General features: G+C 35.5%; 1 protein-coding gene across 4 annotated transcripts in view; it reads left to right on the top strand.

Annotated features, from left to right (window-relative positions):
- LOC149134422 (membrane metallo-endopeptidase-like 1) overlaps positions 1-20,000 on the top strand; it is a 238,691-nt gene that overhangs the window by 109,582 nt on the left and 109,109 nt on the right. For all 4 annotated transcript variants that reach the window (XM_089356557.1, XM_089356558.1, XM_089356556.1 and 1 more), the window contains one exon: positions 3,098-3,130. In XM_089356557.1, the coding sequence (XP_089212683.1) occupies positions 3,098-3,130 (33 nt within the window). The remainder of the gene's footprint in view (positions 1-3,097; positions 3,131-20,000) is intronic.

Below are 20,000 nucleotides of genomic sequence, written 5' to 3' on the forward strand. Positions count from 1 at the left end.
ATCTGCGATACGTACGGACTCGAGTTTCTGGGTATTTACCCGTCCTCAGCGTACGATAATCACCGACCTTCGATGCGAAAAATGTCCCGATGCAAATACATATATCGTTTTTCCAGTGAAAATATTCACTGATCTCAAAAATGAAAACAAGCAATATTAAATCTTTGAACGAGGTATTAACAGTAACTGCACGACAAGGTGAAGTATATTTGCCACTTAATGTTCTCCTGGGGCTAAAAGCAACAGTAACACCTACACTTAGGGGTGAGCCGCATTTAAGTGGAAAATATACTTCACCTTGTCGTGCAGTTACTGTTAATACCTCGTTCAGAGATTTAACATTATATATACATACATATACACACATACACACACACACACATACACACACACACACACACACACACACATATATATATATATATATATATATATACACACACATATATATATATATATTTATATAAATAAAAAATAAAAAATAAAAAATACACAAGCATACGTCTATATACACACACACACACACATATATATATGTACATATACATATACATACAAACATACATATATATACATATATACACACACACACACCTACACACATATATCCATATATATATATATATATATATATATATATATATATATGTATATATATATATATATATATATATATATATATATGTATATATACATACATATACACTCTCATAGCCAGTAAAATATATAAATGTTTCCTATTCATAGAATGCAAATGTATGTCTATACATATGCAGACATCTGAAAGCTTTAAATGTATTTTTATTAATTAAGTCACCCTTAGAAGAAAGTATGAAAAATAACTCCAAGCTACATAAAGAACAGCTATCTTAACTCTTGTCGTACGGAAACGGTTTACCTATTATCAACCATTCAAGAGAGTAATCTCTATTCTCATATTTCAATTGCCAAATTAAACTACTGAGCGCCGTACTATTTTGTTTATTCCTATCCCTAAATGTCGAGTAATGATTGGAAATTCTTCTCGAGACTTCAAGTGACGAAGCGCCAGTATAACTCCAAATCTTATCCGTTAAAACATTACACCTATATACAATCTTCTTAGTTTTAGCATTTGCACTAAGGAATCTCATTCTATTAGGATTATCTTCAGAAATTTCTATTAATTTGCTACAATTAATATTGGTATTATCAATACCCTTTTTATCTTGAAAATTATCTTTAACAGTGTCTCTAGTATTATTATTATTGCTCTCTATATTTATGTCAGTAGAATCATGACTAGAATTAAAGGATAAAAGTTTAAATTTATGAGCGGCGATAATTGGGGTTAAATTTTGGTATTAGAAAAACCTTACCTTACCTTATTCGCGTTAATGACTTTATAGTAACGTGAGTTTTTAGGAAAATATTTACTAACTACATTCCTAAATAAACTAACTAAATTTGATTTAATTTGTTTCCCATATGGAACGACGAACCATAAACTATCCTGCTTATTGGAATTATAATTTACATTATTATTCATAAAAAACTTGAGTTTACCATTATCAGTGCTTGATACACGACCGTCGTATATTGGTCTATGTTTAATCTTTCTAAATAAGTTAACATTATTATTATTAGTAGTATTAATTTTATAAGTAACCTTACTCCTATTATTAACATTATTAATATTATTAACATCTGCCTTAGAGGAAGCAGAATCTGGATTAATATAGTACACCCTAATTTTATACCCTGCTTCCAACAAGGCAGAGTTATAAAGCTTTGCCTCATCTTCAAAAACCAGATTATTTGCGGATAGGTTAGACAATCTTAATGATATACTATGAACTAAATTATCTGTTATTGCTTTTGGATGATTGCTATATTTACTAATGTGCCTAAGGTTTGTTGAAGGTTTATGATACAGCCTATACGATTTATTGTGTAGATCAAGTGTAACATCTAAAAAATTAGCTACAGATGTATTGTCTTCAAAAATAATATTCATTCCTATTCTACGAAAAAATCTAGCTAGTCTATTTTTTACCCTTAATAATAATAATAATAATAATAATAATAATAATAATAATAATAATAATAATAATAATAATAATAATAATAGCAATAATAATGGGACCATTAGGAGATGGAGTATCCTATATTTTATGATATTTTATAATTTGTATTAATCATTCCGGATGTTCCATCGAAATGTTCATAGGTCATTTTCATTATTATTATTATTATTATTATTATTATTATTATTATTATTATTATTATTATAAAGTATTTTCCATAGATCAGTTTGAGCTCTATTTAAAGTTGTCATATATATACATATGTGTATATATATATATATATATATATATATATATATATATATATATATATATATACATATAGACACACATAGATTCAGGAATACGTATATCGACAAATAAAGGGCGTGTATGTGTGTGTGTGTCTGTGTGTGTTTGCGTGTGTGTGTGTGTGTCTGTGTATGCAGTTGAACGATTTGGAAGAAGTATTTCAGAATATATTTTATAATTTCATTAGGCAAATCATGTCTGGCGTAAACTAAACGTATGTTATTAGAGAATTTCTGACATGCTCTCGATGAAATTTCAGGCAACTTCTTTAATGAACTCACTAGGAGCAACGAAGACTTGGCATGACTTTTCAACAGCAGCAACGCTCCAATGTATTTCATTGAATTTAAATCTGGTAAATTTGTCGTAAACTAGCCTGATGTTTTATGATCATTAACAATGTCTGGTAGCCATACTTAAGTACAATATGATTTGTGAGAAAGTCCTCTTGTTTCAAAGAAGTAAAGCCTTCCACTGCATTTTTTTTTATCCAAAAAGCTTTTAACAACAATGTCCGACACATCCACTTACCCGGCATCATAATTTCTGAGAAATTCTACCTTCCTTACCGACCACACTTCAAACTACCACGTTTCTGGAGAAGTAATATGAATCTATGACGGAACATTAGCTAATCCTGCAAATGACCATTGTTTTTTATTTGTCATTTTTCACTCGTAATTTTACTTTAGTCAAAGGAAAGCTAATATGTAATCTTCAAATTTATTTTAACATTTCAGCTTCAATAGAAATAGCCAGAAGACGGAAACTTTGTAAGTACCTCTTTATTGAATTATTTAAATGCGACTTCGTTATGGCACCGGTTATATAAATATTATTATACAAATATTGTGCCCCAAATATTTTCTCTGTATACAATCATCACATACCCGGAGCATTACAAGATATACACAAAGTTATTATTCACAAAACCCCAGAAGTTGACAATCTCATAAGCCAAACTCAACATGAATTTGTATACGCGCGCGCGTGCGTACGCGTTTGTTCGTGTTTGCACATGTGCGTATGTGTGCGTATATGAATTTGAGTGTGAGCGCTTTTGTATGTGTATGAACACGAACGTGTATGTATGCAAATGTGGAAATCATCAAATGTTCCATAGACTGAATATGTGTTAAAATACGTGATACACCCGTAATTTCGCATCGAGGTACATATATATGCAGATATGAACTACTAAGCGAAAACAGAATAAATATGTTAGCAAAATATATGTGCAGACATTCTTATGTATCTATATGTGTAGATACATACGATTGTATGTATGTATATATGTAAGTATATATGTATGTATGTATGTATGTATGCTGTCAATCAGTTTCATTTCTGTATTTCTTGTCCATAGAGAAATAGCCCGACTCTAACATAGATTCAAGACTCCTTCATTGGAACTTTTATCAACATCATCTAGGTATTTGTGCATATGTGTGTGTGTGTGTGCAGTATTTGGTGTTAGTGCATGCGCAGATTTGTATGTTTGTTTTATGGATGCGATTTTATGTATATATTTTCACGTCTAGATGCATGCATATGTATATATGTGCTAAATGTTTGAAAAGTTTTACATATATTTACAGTTCCATTGATGGCTTGAATCTGTAGTCTTCTAATCAGACTTTTTCTTTCAGGTTTTGAGAACCCTAATTTTTCCAGGTTTTTGTTGAGGCAGTTCGTTACATATCCCAATGCCCCAACAATCACGGGTATGAATCTGAACTTGTAGTCTCGGTGGAGTATCTGCAAATTTCTCAGTAGCTCGGCGTAGTTGTTCTCTTTTTCTCTATGTATGTATGTATGTATATATCTAAATATCTATCGATATATCTATCTATTTGACTATCTATCTATTTGTCTTTGTATGTATATATGTGTATATGTATGTATCTATTTATTTATTTAACTATCTATCTATATCTTTCATTCTCTCTCTCTATGTATCTATCTATCCATATTTCTACACACACACTCACACACAAACGAACACACACACGCACACACACACACACACACACACGCACACACACACACACACACACACACACACACACACATATATATATATATAGACAAACATAGATTCATGAATACTTATATCGACAAATAAAGGGCGTGTTTGTGTGTGTGTGGTTATGTGTATGTGTGCAGTTGAACAATTTGGAAGAGGTATTTCAGAATATATTTTATAATTTCATTAGGCAAATCATGTCTGGCGTAAACTAAACGTATGTTATTAGAGAATTTCTGACATGTTTTCAGGCAACTTCTTTAATGAATTCACTAGGAGCAACGAAGACTTGGCATGACTTCTCAACAACAGCAACATTTCAATGTATTTCATTGAATTTGAATCTGGTAAATTCGTCGTACACTAGCCTGATGTTTTATGATCATTAACAATGTCTGGTAGCCATACTTAAGTGCAATATGATTCCTGAGAAAGTGCCCTTGTTTCAAAGAAGTAAAGCCTACCACTGCATTTTTCATCGAAAAAGCTTTTAACAACAATGTCCGACACATTCACTTACCCAGCATCATATTTTCTGAGAAATTCTACTTTCCTTACCGACCATGCTTCAAACTACCACGTTTCTGGAGAAGTAATATGAACGTATCATGGGGCATTACCGAATTTTTGAAATAACCATTGTTTTTTATTTGTCATTTTTCACCACTGGACACTAATGCACATTTGTTCTTGTGAAAAATATCCGACGTGCCATGTTCGTAGAAGACATTAATGTTGGCATAGGCCAAAGAGTGTTTGAGGCACAAATCAGTTCTCTTTAATACACAAAATATATAACAAATGTGCTCGTGCACAGTAGTTCCTTAACATTAGCCCTCACTTTGTGTGAATCTTTGTGTATGTGTAGACAATGTGGCTGATGCTTCGATATCTACAATATTTATAAAGAATAATGAATTTGTATGAACATATTTTATTAGTTGTATACGAGAAAATTTACTGGAAAATAATGCGTGTTCGTAACCACATGTTACATAGTCAAAGGGCGTCAAATGATTAGGATAACGTGTAGAATTCAAAATAAAATCTTATACACGTGTCACGTGTTTTAGCCTTCTGACGTCAGTACATGTTATGCCCAGTTAACATTTCTTTATGCCAGTGTGAATAAAATAAATTCCAGAAATTGAAATAAAACGTAATTCGATTTGATTCAAACAACTGCATCTTGGATCTTGATTTGTAATATAAGCAGAACCCCGTGAAAAGTGTTGGTAAATAGAAATATATTAAAATATCAATAGCCTATGTGATAATGACTGATTGAAGCCGACAATTTCAGAGTTACGAAGTGGTGCTGAATATTTCATAGATTTGGATTAGTTAATTACCATTGTATTCAAAATATTCCCTTGTCAGATTTGCTAACTTTTTGCATATTTCTCTGATCCCCTTGTCATTTCTGTTCTTGAAGTGTCGTAAGTTTCAACTTGTTAATTCATATTTTCATCTTAGTGCTGAAAACATAGTACTAATTCATTACATTAAATTTTACATTTAACCAGACCATTTAATATCATGCGTTCGGTTCTTCAAGAATGCCTCCTCTCGTCGCTTCTGTATGTATTGACTCTTGAGCCACTACTGCGGAAGCTGGCGAAATTGAGGGGCATACGACGAGAGCCGGGATGCGGGAGGAGCGTGTCTGCATACGCGAACGACGTCACCTTCACAGTGTCGAGCCACAAGCCTGGTCGGCGAGACAATAAGAGAATTCGAAGCGGTAACGGGATCAAAAATTAATCGAGAAATGTCTGCTGGGCTTGCGGCTCAGCACCTGCAGAAACAAGCCCATGACGTCCAACAGCGTCTCCATCGTGCGACGGTGGAGCGACGGAGCAGTTAAATTGCTTGGAATCTGGTTTGGTCCAGAACTCCAAATGGAGAACTGGGGTGAACTAAAGACTAGGGTGGCCGCTCTCACATAGCAATGGGCTGAGCGTAAGATATCCCTAAATGGTCGAGCGGAGGTGGTGAACACGTACATCGCATCCCCCATCGATTACCGTCTGAACGCTGTGCCTTGTCCCGATCCTACCATCACCAAACTGGAACGCATACTCTAGAAGCATTACCTGTTCGAGATAAGCTCTACAGGCGCATTTCGAGACACACGGGACCAACTTGCCCGAGATGCGATCAGAGCGACGAAACCGTTCTGCACGCACTCGTGCAGTGTCCAACCATTTCCGGCCTGTGGGATTATGCCGAACGGCTGCTGTCACGTTTGGGACGAGTCCGCCTATCAGCCGAGTCTATCATGGCAGTTGCTCCGGCACCTTCCCTCAACCGGGATGGCAAGGCAGCTTTCATCGTACTGGTGGCCATGGTGAAAGAATGTGTGTGGTGGACTCGAGCGAAAGGATTAGAAACAAACACTTACCTCTCTGGCCAATCGCTCATCCACGTTTTCAAGTACCACTTGAAAAGGAACGTGAGAATGGAGACGCAGGATTTGTCTCATGAAAGTTTCGTAAAAAGGTGTATGAATATAGCAAAGATGGTGCGTGCGAGCGACGAAACCATTTTGAGCATGATCCTGTAAATCGAAGAGAGAGAGAGAGAGATAGAGAGAGAGAGAGAGAGAGCACTTTGCTCTCATGTATTTATTCCCTCCCTGCCTGTGGTTACCGTGGTCTTTTCCGTAGGCTTTTCTTTCCACGGATAAACCTAATCTTGCTTCTTGCATTTTAAAAAGTTCTTCTGTGAAACACGATCCCTTTTGATCGCCTTTTTTTTCCCGACACCTTTTGTCCGGAATTTTTATTTTTTTACTCATTTTACCTACATTCGTATTTGTCCTCTCTCTTTTCAACCCTGTGTGATCAATAAAGTTATCTATCTATCTATCTATCTATCTATCTATCTATCTATCTATCTGTCTCTCGCTATGTATCTGTCCTTCTATCTAGTTCTCTCTCCCCCTCTCTCTCTCTCTCTCTCTCTCTCTCTCTATCTATCTATCTATGTGTGTATATAGATACACATAGATTCATGATCATATTCATGAGCGTCTATGTGTATATGTGGAGTGTAAATGTGCATACACAGACACAGACGCGCGCGCGCACACACAAATATATATATATATGTGTGCGTCCGTGTTTGTGTGTGAGTGTTTGTGCGTGTGTGTGTGTGTGTGTGTGTGTGTGTGTGTGTGTGTGTGTCTGTGTGTGTGTGTGCAGTTGAACAACTTGCAAGAGGGATTTCAGGATATATTTTATAAATAGCTGAAAATTGCTGACATGCTCCCGATGAAATGTCACTCAACTTATTTAATGAATTCACTAAGAACATCGAAGACTTGACATTAGTTTTCACAAGCAGCAACACTCCACATGTATTGTATTGAATCTAAATCAGGTGAATGTGAACTACACTAGCCTGATATTTCATGATCGTTAACTATGTCTGGTGGTCATAGATGAGTTTCCTATGATTTTTGAGAAAGTGCTCCTGTTTCAAAGAAGTAAAGCCTTCCACTGCATTCTTCATCTAATAGGTTTTATCAACATTTTCCGGCAGATTCACTTATCCAGCAGCATAATTTCTGAGAAATTGTACCGACCACATTTCGAATTACCACCTTTGGTGGAGAAGTAATGTGCATCTATGTAGGAACATTACCTAATCCTGCAAATAACCATTGCTTTTTATTTGTCATTTTCACCACGGAACACTAATGCATATGTATGTATGTATGTATGTATGTATGTATGTATGTATGTATGTATGTATGTATGTATGTATGTGTGTGTGTGTTTGTGTGTGTGTGTGTGTATGTATGTACTTATAACAGATAACAGAAACACCTATATGCAATGATCTACTTAATAGAAATACCATCATTTTCCTGGGCTCTCTGGCGATTATACTTTCTGTCAGATTATATGTATACAATTTTGCGTTTTGGCTAGAATATTAGAGAATTTTAGCTCCAAACTCAAGCTATGTAGATGTTTCTAACACATACATATATACAGATTTGTATTTATATATATAAAGATAGATAGATAGATAGATAGATACATATTTTTATGTATATATACATGCATATATATATATATATATATATATATATATATATATATATATATATATATATATATATATATATATATATATATATATAAGTTGATTATTCAAATTGAAACGATATTCTTATCTTCATTGTTTGAATTCCTTATAAAACCTTTCCATTAATTAATAAGGTATAACATCCTCCTTATGGGTGAAGAGTGATGTAAATTCATTCTGCCATATTCTATTTATATTCCAAATACAAGCCGATTGAAACCAATCGTTGAGTGTCTTGTAAGTACTTCACTATCGACATATGTATAAACTTACTCTAGTTTACATATCTTATTTTCTCACATAATATCTCATTTGACAATCTGTATTGCTGGGAGTCCCCATATACGTGATACTCTGCACATCTTCTGCCTTCTGACTTTATTTATGTGTACACATATAGTTAATAAAGAAATATATAATAGAAAGCAGCACACTCTAAAGAATAGACTAAAATTTTACATCTTGTACATTGAATTACCCAAGCTTTCACATCCAAAAAACAAAGCCTTGTGAACAGCTCGTCAGACTCTATATGATTACCTAACTTAAAATATCTACGTCGAAGACGTGAGGAAATCACTAATGAAGACGAGTTATCTCCTCTTAATTTACGTATGTATGTGTACGTGTCTGTTCATATTACCTATGCACCTATCCATCTTTATATCTGTTTACATTCATATCCATTTGCTTACATACTTGTGCCTATACATATACGTATCGGTACACTTACATACACACACATACATCTACATAAAACACCACAAACTATTCTACCTGCATATAAATATAAACTGTGTGTATGGGAGTATGATTACCTACTACATATACTTCCTATTTAGTACTGGGAATATTTTATTTATGAAAACGTACACCTTTGGGTTCTGTAATAAAATGCGGATGTCCAGTTGACCCAGTTTGACTCTATGTTGGTCGTTGGTATGTTTTTAGAGTATGGAGGACTGTTTTTCTGTCGTGATATTGTCTCAAATTTTCATTTAGTCATTCCGCAATGTTCCTAGATGTCTCTCCTATGTATGTCAGGTTCATGTCTTTACAAGCACCATCAATCCATCTTATGCTGTAGACTATATTTCATATAGTACATGTCATGCAGTATTCTTAAAGGTGTACGTCCTACATATTTGTGGTCTGATACAGTTCCCTGGCTTTTCAACAATCTTATTGCTGAGTTTGGTCTCCTTCAAAACTTTCCTAAATCTACGGGTTAGTTCTCCATGGGTTTTGGCTTCTGTAAACATCACTGCTTGATATTTGTCGGTTTTATACTACGTGTTCATCCTGTTTGATTTGTCACAAGGTCTTTGTATTCTATTCCAGTCTTTATTTCTATATCTGAGGTAGGTACCACTGGTTTCATTACATATAATGTTATCTACCTTCTTTCTAGCAGCCCTGTATACTCGAACCCTATCGCTTTGATCATATCCAGAGAATTGCATGCTGTGCATGAATTTCTGTACATGTTTATTCGATTCATAGGGTTTTCATAGTGTAGACACGTTGTTCTTTATCCTAAATCTGCAATCAGTATGTTAATGTTCATATTGTGTGAACAACATACTTTGGAGCTATGGGTTTCATGTAATAGGAGTGGTGAAGCTGCACTCTGTTCTTCACAGTATCTTAGAGACAAGCACACATATATACGCAAATGAAGACTGAAACACATGACCATACTCACACACACACTGCGTTTGATACAAGCATATATATGAAGACACATATCCATATATACAGACACAGTACGTTGTCAGAATAAACACATGCACATATACACTCAGGCATGCACACACAAGGATATAGAGGTATAGACACACACACACATAAGAACGAAGACAGGTCGTGCAGAAAACAAACATATATATTAGTATAACGCTCGGGAATTGAAAAAGTCTTTAACATTTCGAGCCTACGCTCTTCCACAGAAAGGAACAAAGACAGAAACAAGGAGAGAAAAGATGTGTGTGTAAGAAAATATGATAATAATAATAATAATAATAATAATAATAATAATAATAATAATAATAATAATAATAATAATAATAATAATAATAATAATAAAACTGTTTTCAGTATTTAAGGAAGCTGACAAATACAAACAAGAAATCAATCTACCTAACAAATACGAAGAAGAAGAAGAAGAAACAACAAAAGCTATAAAACAAATGAAATCCAAACTAAAACTAGAACAGCAACGGACCATGATAAAACGATGGCAAGAAAAGCCCCTACATGGTAAATACTGGGCTAAACTAAATGCGAAAGAAATAGACAGAGAAAATCCCAGCGATGGATGAGAAGCTCAGGACTCAATGCAGAGACTGAAGGATTTTTAATTGCTGCACAAGACCAAAGCCTCCCCACCAGAAATTACCAAAAACACATAATGAAAAGAAATATAACAAGTAACTGTAGAATATGTGGAGATGGACAAGAAACAATAAATCATATTATCTCTGGCTGCCCAGTCCTGGCTAAGAAGGAATATATTCACAGACACGACAGAGCTGGGACCTATATACACTGGAAGCTATGCCAACATTATGGAATAGCAACAGAAAAAAGATGGTATAAACACACGCCAGAAAAGGTCACAGAAAACGAGAAAGCAACCATACTCTGGGATATGCCAATACACACAGATAGAGAAATTAAGGCAAATAGACCAGATATAGTTGTCAAAGATCATGAAGGAAAAAAATGCCTTCTAATTGATGTTTCAATACCAGCAGATGACAACGTTTCTCTAAAAGAAATGGAAAAACTTTCAAAATACAAAGACCTGGAAATAGAGATAACTCGAATGGGGAATCTAAAAACAGAAACAATTCCTATCATAGTAGGTGCCTTAGGTATAATAAAAAAATATTCAGACAAATACATAACAAAAACACCAGGACTTACAAATATATATAACATACAGAAAATTGCACTACTGGGTACTGCACACATTCTACGCAAAACACTTTCAATACAGTAAACATAAGAGCACCACAGCAAACCACAGCACATACCCAAGGCGCACAGAGCTGCGCTCGGTAGTGAAGTGAAAGCACGTTATAAAAATAAAACTACTGAATAATAATAATAATAATAATAAGCGAAGAAAATAAAATTAATTGCAAAGACAAAAGCACATGAAAAATTAGCTAGCAGATGGGAACAGAAACCTCTGCATGGCAAGTATGTTGCTCGTAGCAAACAAGCTGATGTCGACCAGAAACGCACGCATCAGTGGTTACGAAGTTCAGGGCTAAAAGCAGAGAGTGAAGGGTTCATATTGGCTGCTCAAGATAAAAAATGGAGCTGACCCAAAATGCCGATTCTGTAACGATGCGATTGAAAGTATAGACCACCTAATCTCAGGGTGTAGAGTCTTAGCACCTCTAGAATATAAATCAAGACATGACAGAGTTGGCCAGTATTTACACTGGGCAATATGTCAGCATTATAAAATCAAAACCGCTGACAAATGGTATAAACACCATCATGAAGCTTTGACTGAAGGAGAAAATGCATCGATTCTCTGGGACTTCCCCGTACATACTGACAAGTCTATAAAAGCTAATAAACCGGATATCATCATAAAAGATCAGACAAAGAAGACGTGTTTATTAATTGACATGAGTATTCCCTCTGATCATAATATAGCGGCGAAAGAATTCGACAAGATCAGTAAATATAAAGACTTGTTAATAGAAATTGAAAAAATGTGGCACCTCAAGGCGACTACCATACCAGTTATTGTAGGATCTCTAGGAATGATAAAAAAAGGTACTGAAACCTATTTGAAAATGATACCAGGCCTACCATCCCTACAGGAAGTGCAAAAAATCGTGCTAACTGGAATGACTCATGTACTGAAAAGAGCATTATCGCTGTGAAAACAACATCCATTCATGATTTTTTTTTTAAATACATGGTTTACCTGTGAATTTGCGTGTGTAAACTGGGATTGCATACAACGAGCTTCTCTGCCCTAGGTGTACGGAAAACACTCGGCGAGAAATGGAAGAAAATTTGAAGAAAGAAGGAAAAAACAACATAATAATAATAATAATAATAAAACTTTTACATAAAGTTGAAAAAGTTCAAGGCCTTCAGACGTCGTGGTGTACTGGAGCGATTTCTCATCAACAGAAGAATCCAGACAGCCTGAGTGTAGAAAATCCAAAAGAAAGTCCAAAAGAGTGTAGAAAGGTAGAAAGTCCAGTGGAGAAGTTCGTGGGTGATGAGAGGACACAGGATGAACTGGTGCCACCACGTGAGCGTGTGATATATATAGGGAAAATTCACAAAGAAAACAAAAGACGAAGGCAGGGGTATATATGTATATATATATATATACATGTATATGCATTTATGTAATTATGTATACATGTATACATATGCGTACATATATATGTATGTATCTCTCTCTCTCTATCTATTTATCTATCTATCTATCTATCTATCTATATATATATATGTATATATATATATATATATATATATATATATATATATATATATATATATATATATGTATATATATATATATATATATATATATATATATATATATATATATATATATATATATATATATATATATATATATATATATATGTATATGTATATATATATAACTTCTAGCCTAGTGCGAGCCCAGTGCAATAGCACATCTCCACCAATATTGCAGTATTACGTGTCAAAAGTGAAACAATAACATCTCTCAATTGTAATGTCAGATATTTTCACTTCAATAGTTTCACTTTAATACTGAAACTGTTAAAGTGAAACTATTATCTCATAAAGTAGTTGTATACTGTCAACATAACGTGACAGTCCCAATAAGGGAATATACTACTGCTGTTTAGCCCTAGGAAGCCAGACCGCTTCCTATTAGGCCTTGACACACTTTCTGTGCCCTTATCCTTACGAAGGATAGATGAGTATGTGTCTGTCGGTGTGAATCCCTAAAACACGAGAACTACCGAACCGATTTCATTCAAATTTTACACATGCCTTACCTACGGTCCGTGCAACGTCATAGGCCAAGAAAAATTTTCAACTTCTTGCCTAATGCGAGACCACAGTAATCTCCTATCTCTTACACTATTTCAGTATTACGTGTCAAATGTTGAACAATAATATCTCTCCATTGCAATGTGAGATACTTTCAGTTAAATACTTTCACTATTATAATGAAAATATTACCTCATATATATACATGCATACATACATATTCGTCATAAACACCATTTCTACTGGTACTAACTTTCACTTGATAATGCAACTGCAAGAAGTTTTGTACCAGAAAACAGCTACGTACGCAGCTTCAAGTATACATTGGAAACAGAAGCTTCATCAAATTTTAATGTTGTCATTGATGCCCATCCAGGGAACATGCAGGCCGTTACAATGCACCCACATGGAATGAAATAACTGTACTCCTTAACGGTGAACAGCACAATCCCAGAGCCATTGTCCTTAGGCGATGTGACACCACTATCCAACGAATTATTCAAACACACCGATCATACGATACACATCAATATCCACTTCTGTTCATTAACGGTGAGGATGGCTACCCCCATCGATCTACGGCAGTAGCATCCCCTAAATCGTAATGAACATCTCAGCAAACCAATATCCTGCACCGACTTTTACTCATACTGATTTATGACCCGAAACAACTGCTGTAATCACCTATACCAATCTCGAGAGCTGTTTCATCAATTTGCAGTCGATATGTGCGCAAAAATCGAATCAAAGAAATTATGTTTTATCAGGTCACATAAAAAAAATTGCACTCTGACAGCTACATCCATCTCCGAGATGCTATCAACAATGATGCTGCTCCGTCAAGCATAGGAAGACTTTGCATATTGCCTTCCACGTTCACTGAAAGTCCTCGATATATGCATGAAAGTACACAGGATGCAATGACCTTTGTCCGCCATTACGGCAGGCTTGACCTGTTCATAACTTTCACATGCAATCCCAAGTGGAAGGAAATTCAGGCCGAACTCTTCTTCGGTCAAAAGCCTAAAGACAGGCATGACCTCATCGCCCGAGTTTTCTATCTGATGTTAATCACTCTCATGGGCCTCATAGAAAAGGCAAGTCTTCGCACCCATACAATGTGACATGTACACAATCGAATGGCAAAAAAAGGGGCCTTCCGCATACTCATATCCTGCTTTGGCTCTCAACGAAGATCAGTTCAACTGACATCGACAAGATATTCTCTGCAGAGCTTCCTGATCCAGCTTTTGACAAAGTACTATACAAAATAGTTTAGGCAAACATGGTACATGGTCCATGTGGGCGTGGATTCAACATAAAATCACCATGCTTGAAAGACAGCGTATATTCAAAAATGCTTCCAAGGAGGTTCCTACAACAAACTCAGACAGGTACTGATGGGTATCCATCATACAGACGGAGAAAACCAGAAGACAGCGCTTTCACTGCAGCTATCGGACAGCACGAGATTGATAATAGATAGATTGTTCCCTACTACCCAATCCTGTCAAATACTTTCAATGCCCACATCAACGTTGAGTTTTACAACTCCGATAAATCCATAAAGTACGTTTGCAAGTATGTGAACAAGGGTTCGGACTCTGCAATGCCTGGACTTCAACAAGAATACTGCCACGATGAGGTGACGCACTATCAGGTAGGACGGTATATAAGTAGCAACAAGGCTTTCTGGCGCATCTTCGGCTTTCCACTTCACCAACGACACACCGCCATTCAACAGCTTGCAGTGCACCTGGAAAACAGGTGTACTTTACTGATGTAAATGCTTCTCTGTTGGCAGATGAACCAAGGGATAGCTCACTCACTGCATTCTTCAAGTTTTGTCAAGTGGATCCATTCGCTCAAACCTTGCTGTATCCACAGATTCCATCGTACTACACTTGGAATGGAAAGAAATGGGCCCTAAGGAAAGCAGGTCAAAATGTTCATGGATACTCTGACATTAAGTTTGATACTTGCCTTGGGCGAGTATACACAGTGCATCCCACTCAACAAGAGTGCTTCTACCTCCGTCTACTACTGCATGAAGTCAGAGGGCCAACGTGTTTCCAGGCCCTAAAAACCGTTCATGGACATGTCTGCACAACATACAGAGGAGCCTGCTATCGACAATGTCTGTCAGAAGATGGTGCACAATGGGATGCCACTTTGCGAGAGGCTGCTTTATCTGAATCACCTAGAAGTCTCGCGGCACTATTTGCAGTATTACTACAGAAATGCGAACTGTGTGATCCTGCTACTCTATGGCTCAAATACAGAGACAACCTGGCTGAAGTCTTTCAGTGGCAAGCTCAACTGCTCTATCCTCACATGGAGGGTATCAGCAATGAAGTCTATAACAAAACTCTCATTGACATTGAAGACAGAAATGCTACTCTGCGTGGAAATGAATTGTTCACGTATGGCCTTCCACAAACATTCAGGTCAGGGTCAAATAGCCTTCCCACTGCTGCCATTCGAGAAAAAGCGCTTTCAAAGTACATTCTTGAAAATGAGCCTAAATTACTTCGAGACCAGCTGTTGGCCTACACAACTATTTTTAACAGTGTACGCCAACGCGAGGGACGAATCTTCTTCCTCGATGCTCCTGGAGGGACACGAAAACCATTTCTTACAAAGCTTTCCCTTGCAGAAGTTAGGCAGCATCAGGTCATTGCAGTAGCTGTATCCTCCTCTTGTTATCCGGTGGCAGAACAGCTTTTAAACTCCCTCTCTATTTAGTAACATCTGAGATGCCTTCATGCAACATCAACAAAAGCTCAGATCAGGGGCTAGTACTTAAAAGGTGTCATCTAATTCTCTGGGATGAGTGCACCATGTCTCACAAGGGAGCTTTTGAAGCATTAGATAGAGCCCTGAAAGACATCCGATACTGTCAGGTTCCAATGGGAGGTGTAACGCTTCTGCTGTCAGGTGATTTCAGACAAACTCTTCCTGTCATTCTGAAAGGCACTAGAGCAGATGAGGGCCAAGCATGCCTAAAGTCCTCTACGCTGTGACATCATGTTACAATCCTCGGTCTTACCACTAACATGACAGCTCAGCTACACGACGACCAAATGTCCACAAAGTTTGCACGGGATATTTTGACACTTGGTGATGGCAACGTGCCTCTCGACGCTGCAGGACAAATTGAAGTGTGGCCATTTTCCTCTGTTGTTAATTCTGTAAATGAGCTCCAACACAAAGTCTTTCCCAACTTCACAGAAAACTACCAAAATCCCAATTGGCTGTGCGAAAGAGCAAAACTAGCTCCAAAAAACGTCGCTGTTAAAAAAATAAATCAACAGCTAATACATTGTCTTCCCGGCACTCTTCACACTTACAAGTCTGTTGATACAATTTCAGATCGAAATGAAGTGGTGAACTATCCTCCTGAATTTTTCAATTCTGTGGACCCTCTTGGACTACCTCTCAAGATATTAGCACTTAAAGTTGGAACTCCTGTTATGCTACTCCCCAATCTGGAACCACCAAGACTTGGCAATGGAACGCTACTGGTGATAAAGAAAGTGATGTCACACGTTATCGAGGCTGTCATTCTTTCTGGATGTGGAAAATGTGAGGATGTCTTTATTCCAAGAATTCCTCTTACACCATCAGGAGCAGAAATTCCATTTGCATTAAGAAGACTGCAATTCTCTCTTCGTGTCAATTGTGCCATGTCCATCAACAAATCTCAGGGTCAAACCCTCTCTGTAGCTGGTCTCCTCTTGGAAGAGCCCTACTTCTCGCATAGACAACTGTACGATGGCTACTCAAGAGTGGGAAGCAAAAGAAACCTCTTTACATATGCTCCACAAGGAAAAACAAGGAACATTGTTTACATTGGTTGTAATCACAACAGCCAGGAGGTATGTACATGATCACCTTTTTTTTTTTACCAAACTTCATGTACTTTCATGTACTTATATTGATATACGTATATATCCGTGTGTCTGTATATATATATATATATATATATATATATATATATATATATATATATATATATATATATATATATATACATTGCTTGTCAACTAATGCCGGTATGTTTATGTCCCCATAAATTACTAGCTTCACAAAAGAGACCAATAGAATGAGTACTTGCGGTCAATTCGTTCAACTAAAGTCAATTCTCCAGTAACGCAACAGTCAAATATTTTAAACAAGTAAAAGATAAGAATAAACAAATATGCCAATGCTCTCCTGAGCAACGCTGGGTATCTCTGCTAGTACATGTATATTTATATGTATAAGTATAAATGTATACGTATATATTTATATATATAGACATATATATTGATTTATATGTATACATATATATATATATATATATATATATATATATATATATATATATATATATATATGTATATATGTATATATGTATATATATACGTATATATAATATATATATATATATTTATGCATATATATACATATATATATGTATATGTATATATATATATGTATGTATATATATGTATATATATATATATATATATATATATATATATATATATATATATATATGTATATATATATATATATATATATATATATATATATATATATATATATATATATTCTTTTTTTTGTGGTATGTAGTCTTTTGCTGCTATTTCTAGCGGGTTAGATGTCATATTATAGGCATCTCTGCATTTTAAATGAATATATATATATATATATATATATATATATATATATATATATATATATATATATATATATATATATATATATATATAAATATATATATATATATGCATATATATACGTATATATTTGTATATATGAGAGTATTGTAGTTGATTTAAAGCATTGTGTATCTGAGTAAGTACCCAAGACGCCCAAGACGCCGAGCACATAGAAAACCCAGCAACACCTGGTTCCTTAAAATACCCCATCCACTGAGCCATAAGAAGAGAAGGGCTAGATATACAACTAGCCCACCCCGGCCCCTCTGTGAGAGGACACCTCACAAAGAAACGAATAAGGGACAACAATCAATGCACATTAACAAATTGTCCCATCCGTGACACAGATTTATGCCAACGGGTAAATGTTGTGTATAAAATACAATGTAACAAATGCAACAAGTTCTATGTGGGTAGCACAACAAGACCGTTACACGTCCGCATCAAAGAACATCTGAACACGAGAGCATCCTCCTTCAGAAAACATCTAGACAGATGCCGGTACACTGACAAAAGCATAACAGTCACAATTGAGGTTAATGAATGAAATTTTGGTAATTTAAGAATTAAGGAAGCTGTACTCATACACAGATTAGGACCTCAAATTAACAACAGGCTGGAGGTTGGTAATCAATATATTATTTAGCTACATCTGGATGCATGTAGGTTCATTTTTGATATGCTCGTCTATTGATTTCAAGAAAAAAAAAAGAGAAGAGGAAAAAAAGGGAAGAAAAAGGAAGCTGCACGTATAACACATAACTTAGAAGCAGCGCTACAGATGTACCAACACACACGAGATTGAGACATAGCCGACCACACGCACTTCTCATGAGGAATTTCGGAAGGAGCTTCGTGAGACCACTGCTGAGAAGGTTCCGAAAAAACGGAAAGGCGTTGGAAAACAGATTATAGCAGCGACTCCATCTAAGAATATCTGAAGAAGGAGTTGTATTCCGAAATATCATCGGACTATAGATAACTAAATTACAACAGGTATACAGTCCATTTTTTGTAGTATAGTGCATTATTGGACCATTCAAAACTTTTTATTCTTTACATTTGTATATATATATATATATATATATATACATTTGTACACACACACACACACATATATATATATATATATATATATATATATGTATATATATAATAATAATAAGGAGTTACGACGCAAAAACGTATAAATTCACAAGAACATATTTATCTTCTTCAATATATATTTCAGTATAAAGAATTCATTAAGATGCTTAAATCAAAATTTCTTTGCACATCATTCAGGAATAAATATAACATCAGAAAAAATACGCTCCGTTTAAAAACACAAACCGTTCATGGCGAAAAAATTTCACAATTACAAAATACGAACAAAATTTTCAAAGTTTTAGCAAAAAGAACGCTATTACCTACATACAGGCATCCGCGTGTGCGCCCGTACACACACGCACACACGTTCATACGCGCACGCACGTTCATGCACGCACACACGTGCACTCTCACATGTATATGTATGCATACACAAATGAGCAAAGTTCACAAGTCATAAACACATACGCACACACACACATACATACACACACACACATATACATCCACACACACACATATACATCCACACAGGCTTTAATAATATTAATGATGGTTATCTTTGGTTTATTTTACCATTTGCTAAAAATGTTAAGTCGAATTTGGTAGCTCAGTTTAGGGAGGTAATTAGTAAGCATGTCCCTGCAAATTCGCGTTACGGTAAAATTATTAATACGCATAGTGTTAGGTTTG

This window comes from Octopus bimaculoides, chromosome 8 (genome assembly GCF_046866305.1).
Source record: "Octopus bimaculoides isolate indiv1 chromosome 8, ASM4686630v1, whole genome shotgun sequence".
Taxonomy (NCBI): domain Eukaryota; kingdom Metazoa; phylum Mollusca; class Cephalopoda; order Octopoda; family Octopodidae; genus Octopus; species Octopus bimaculoides.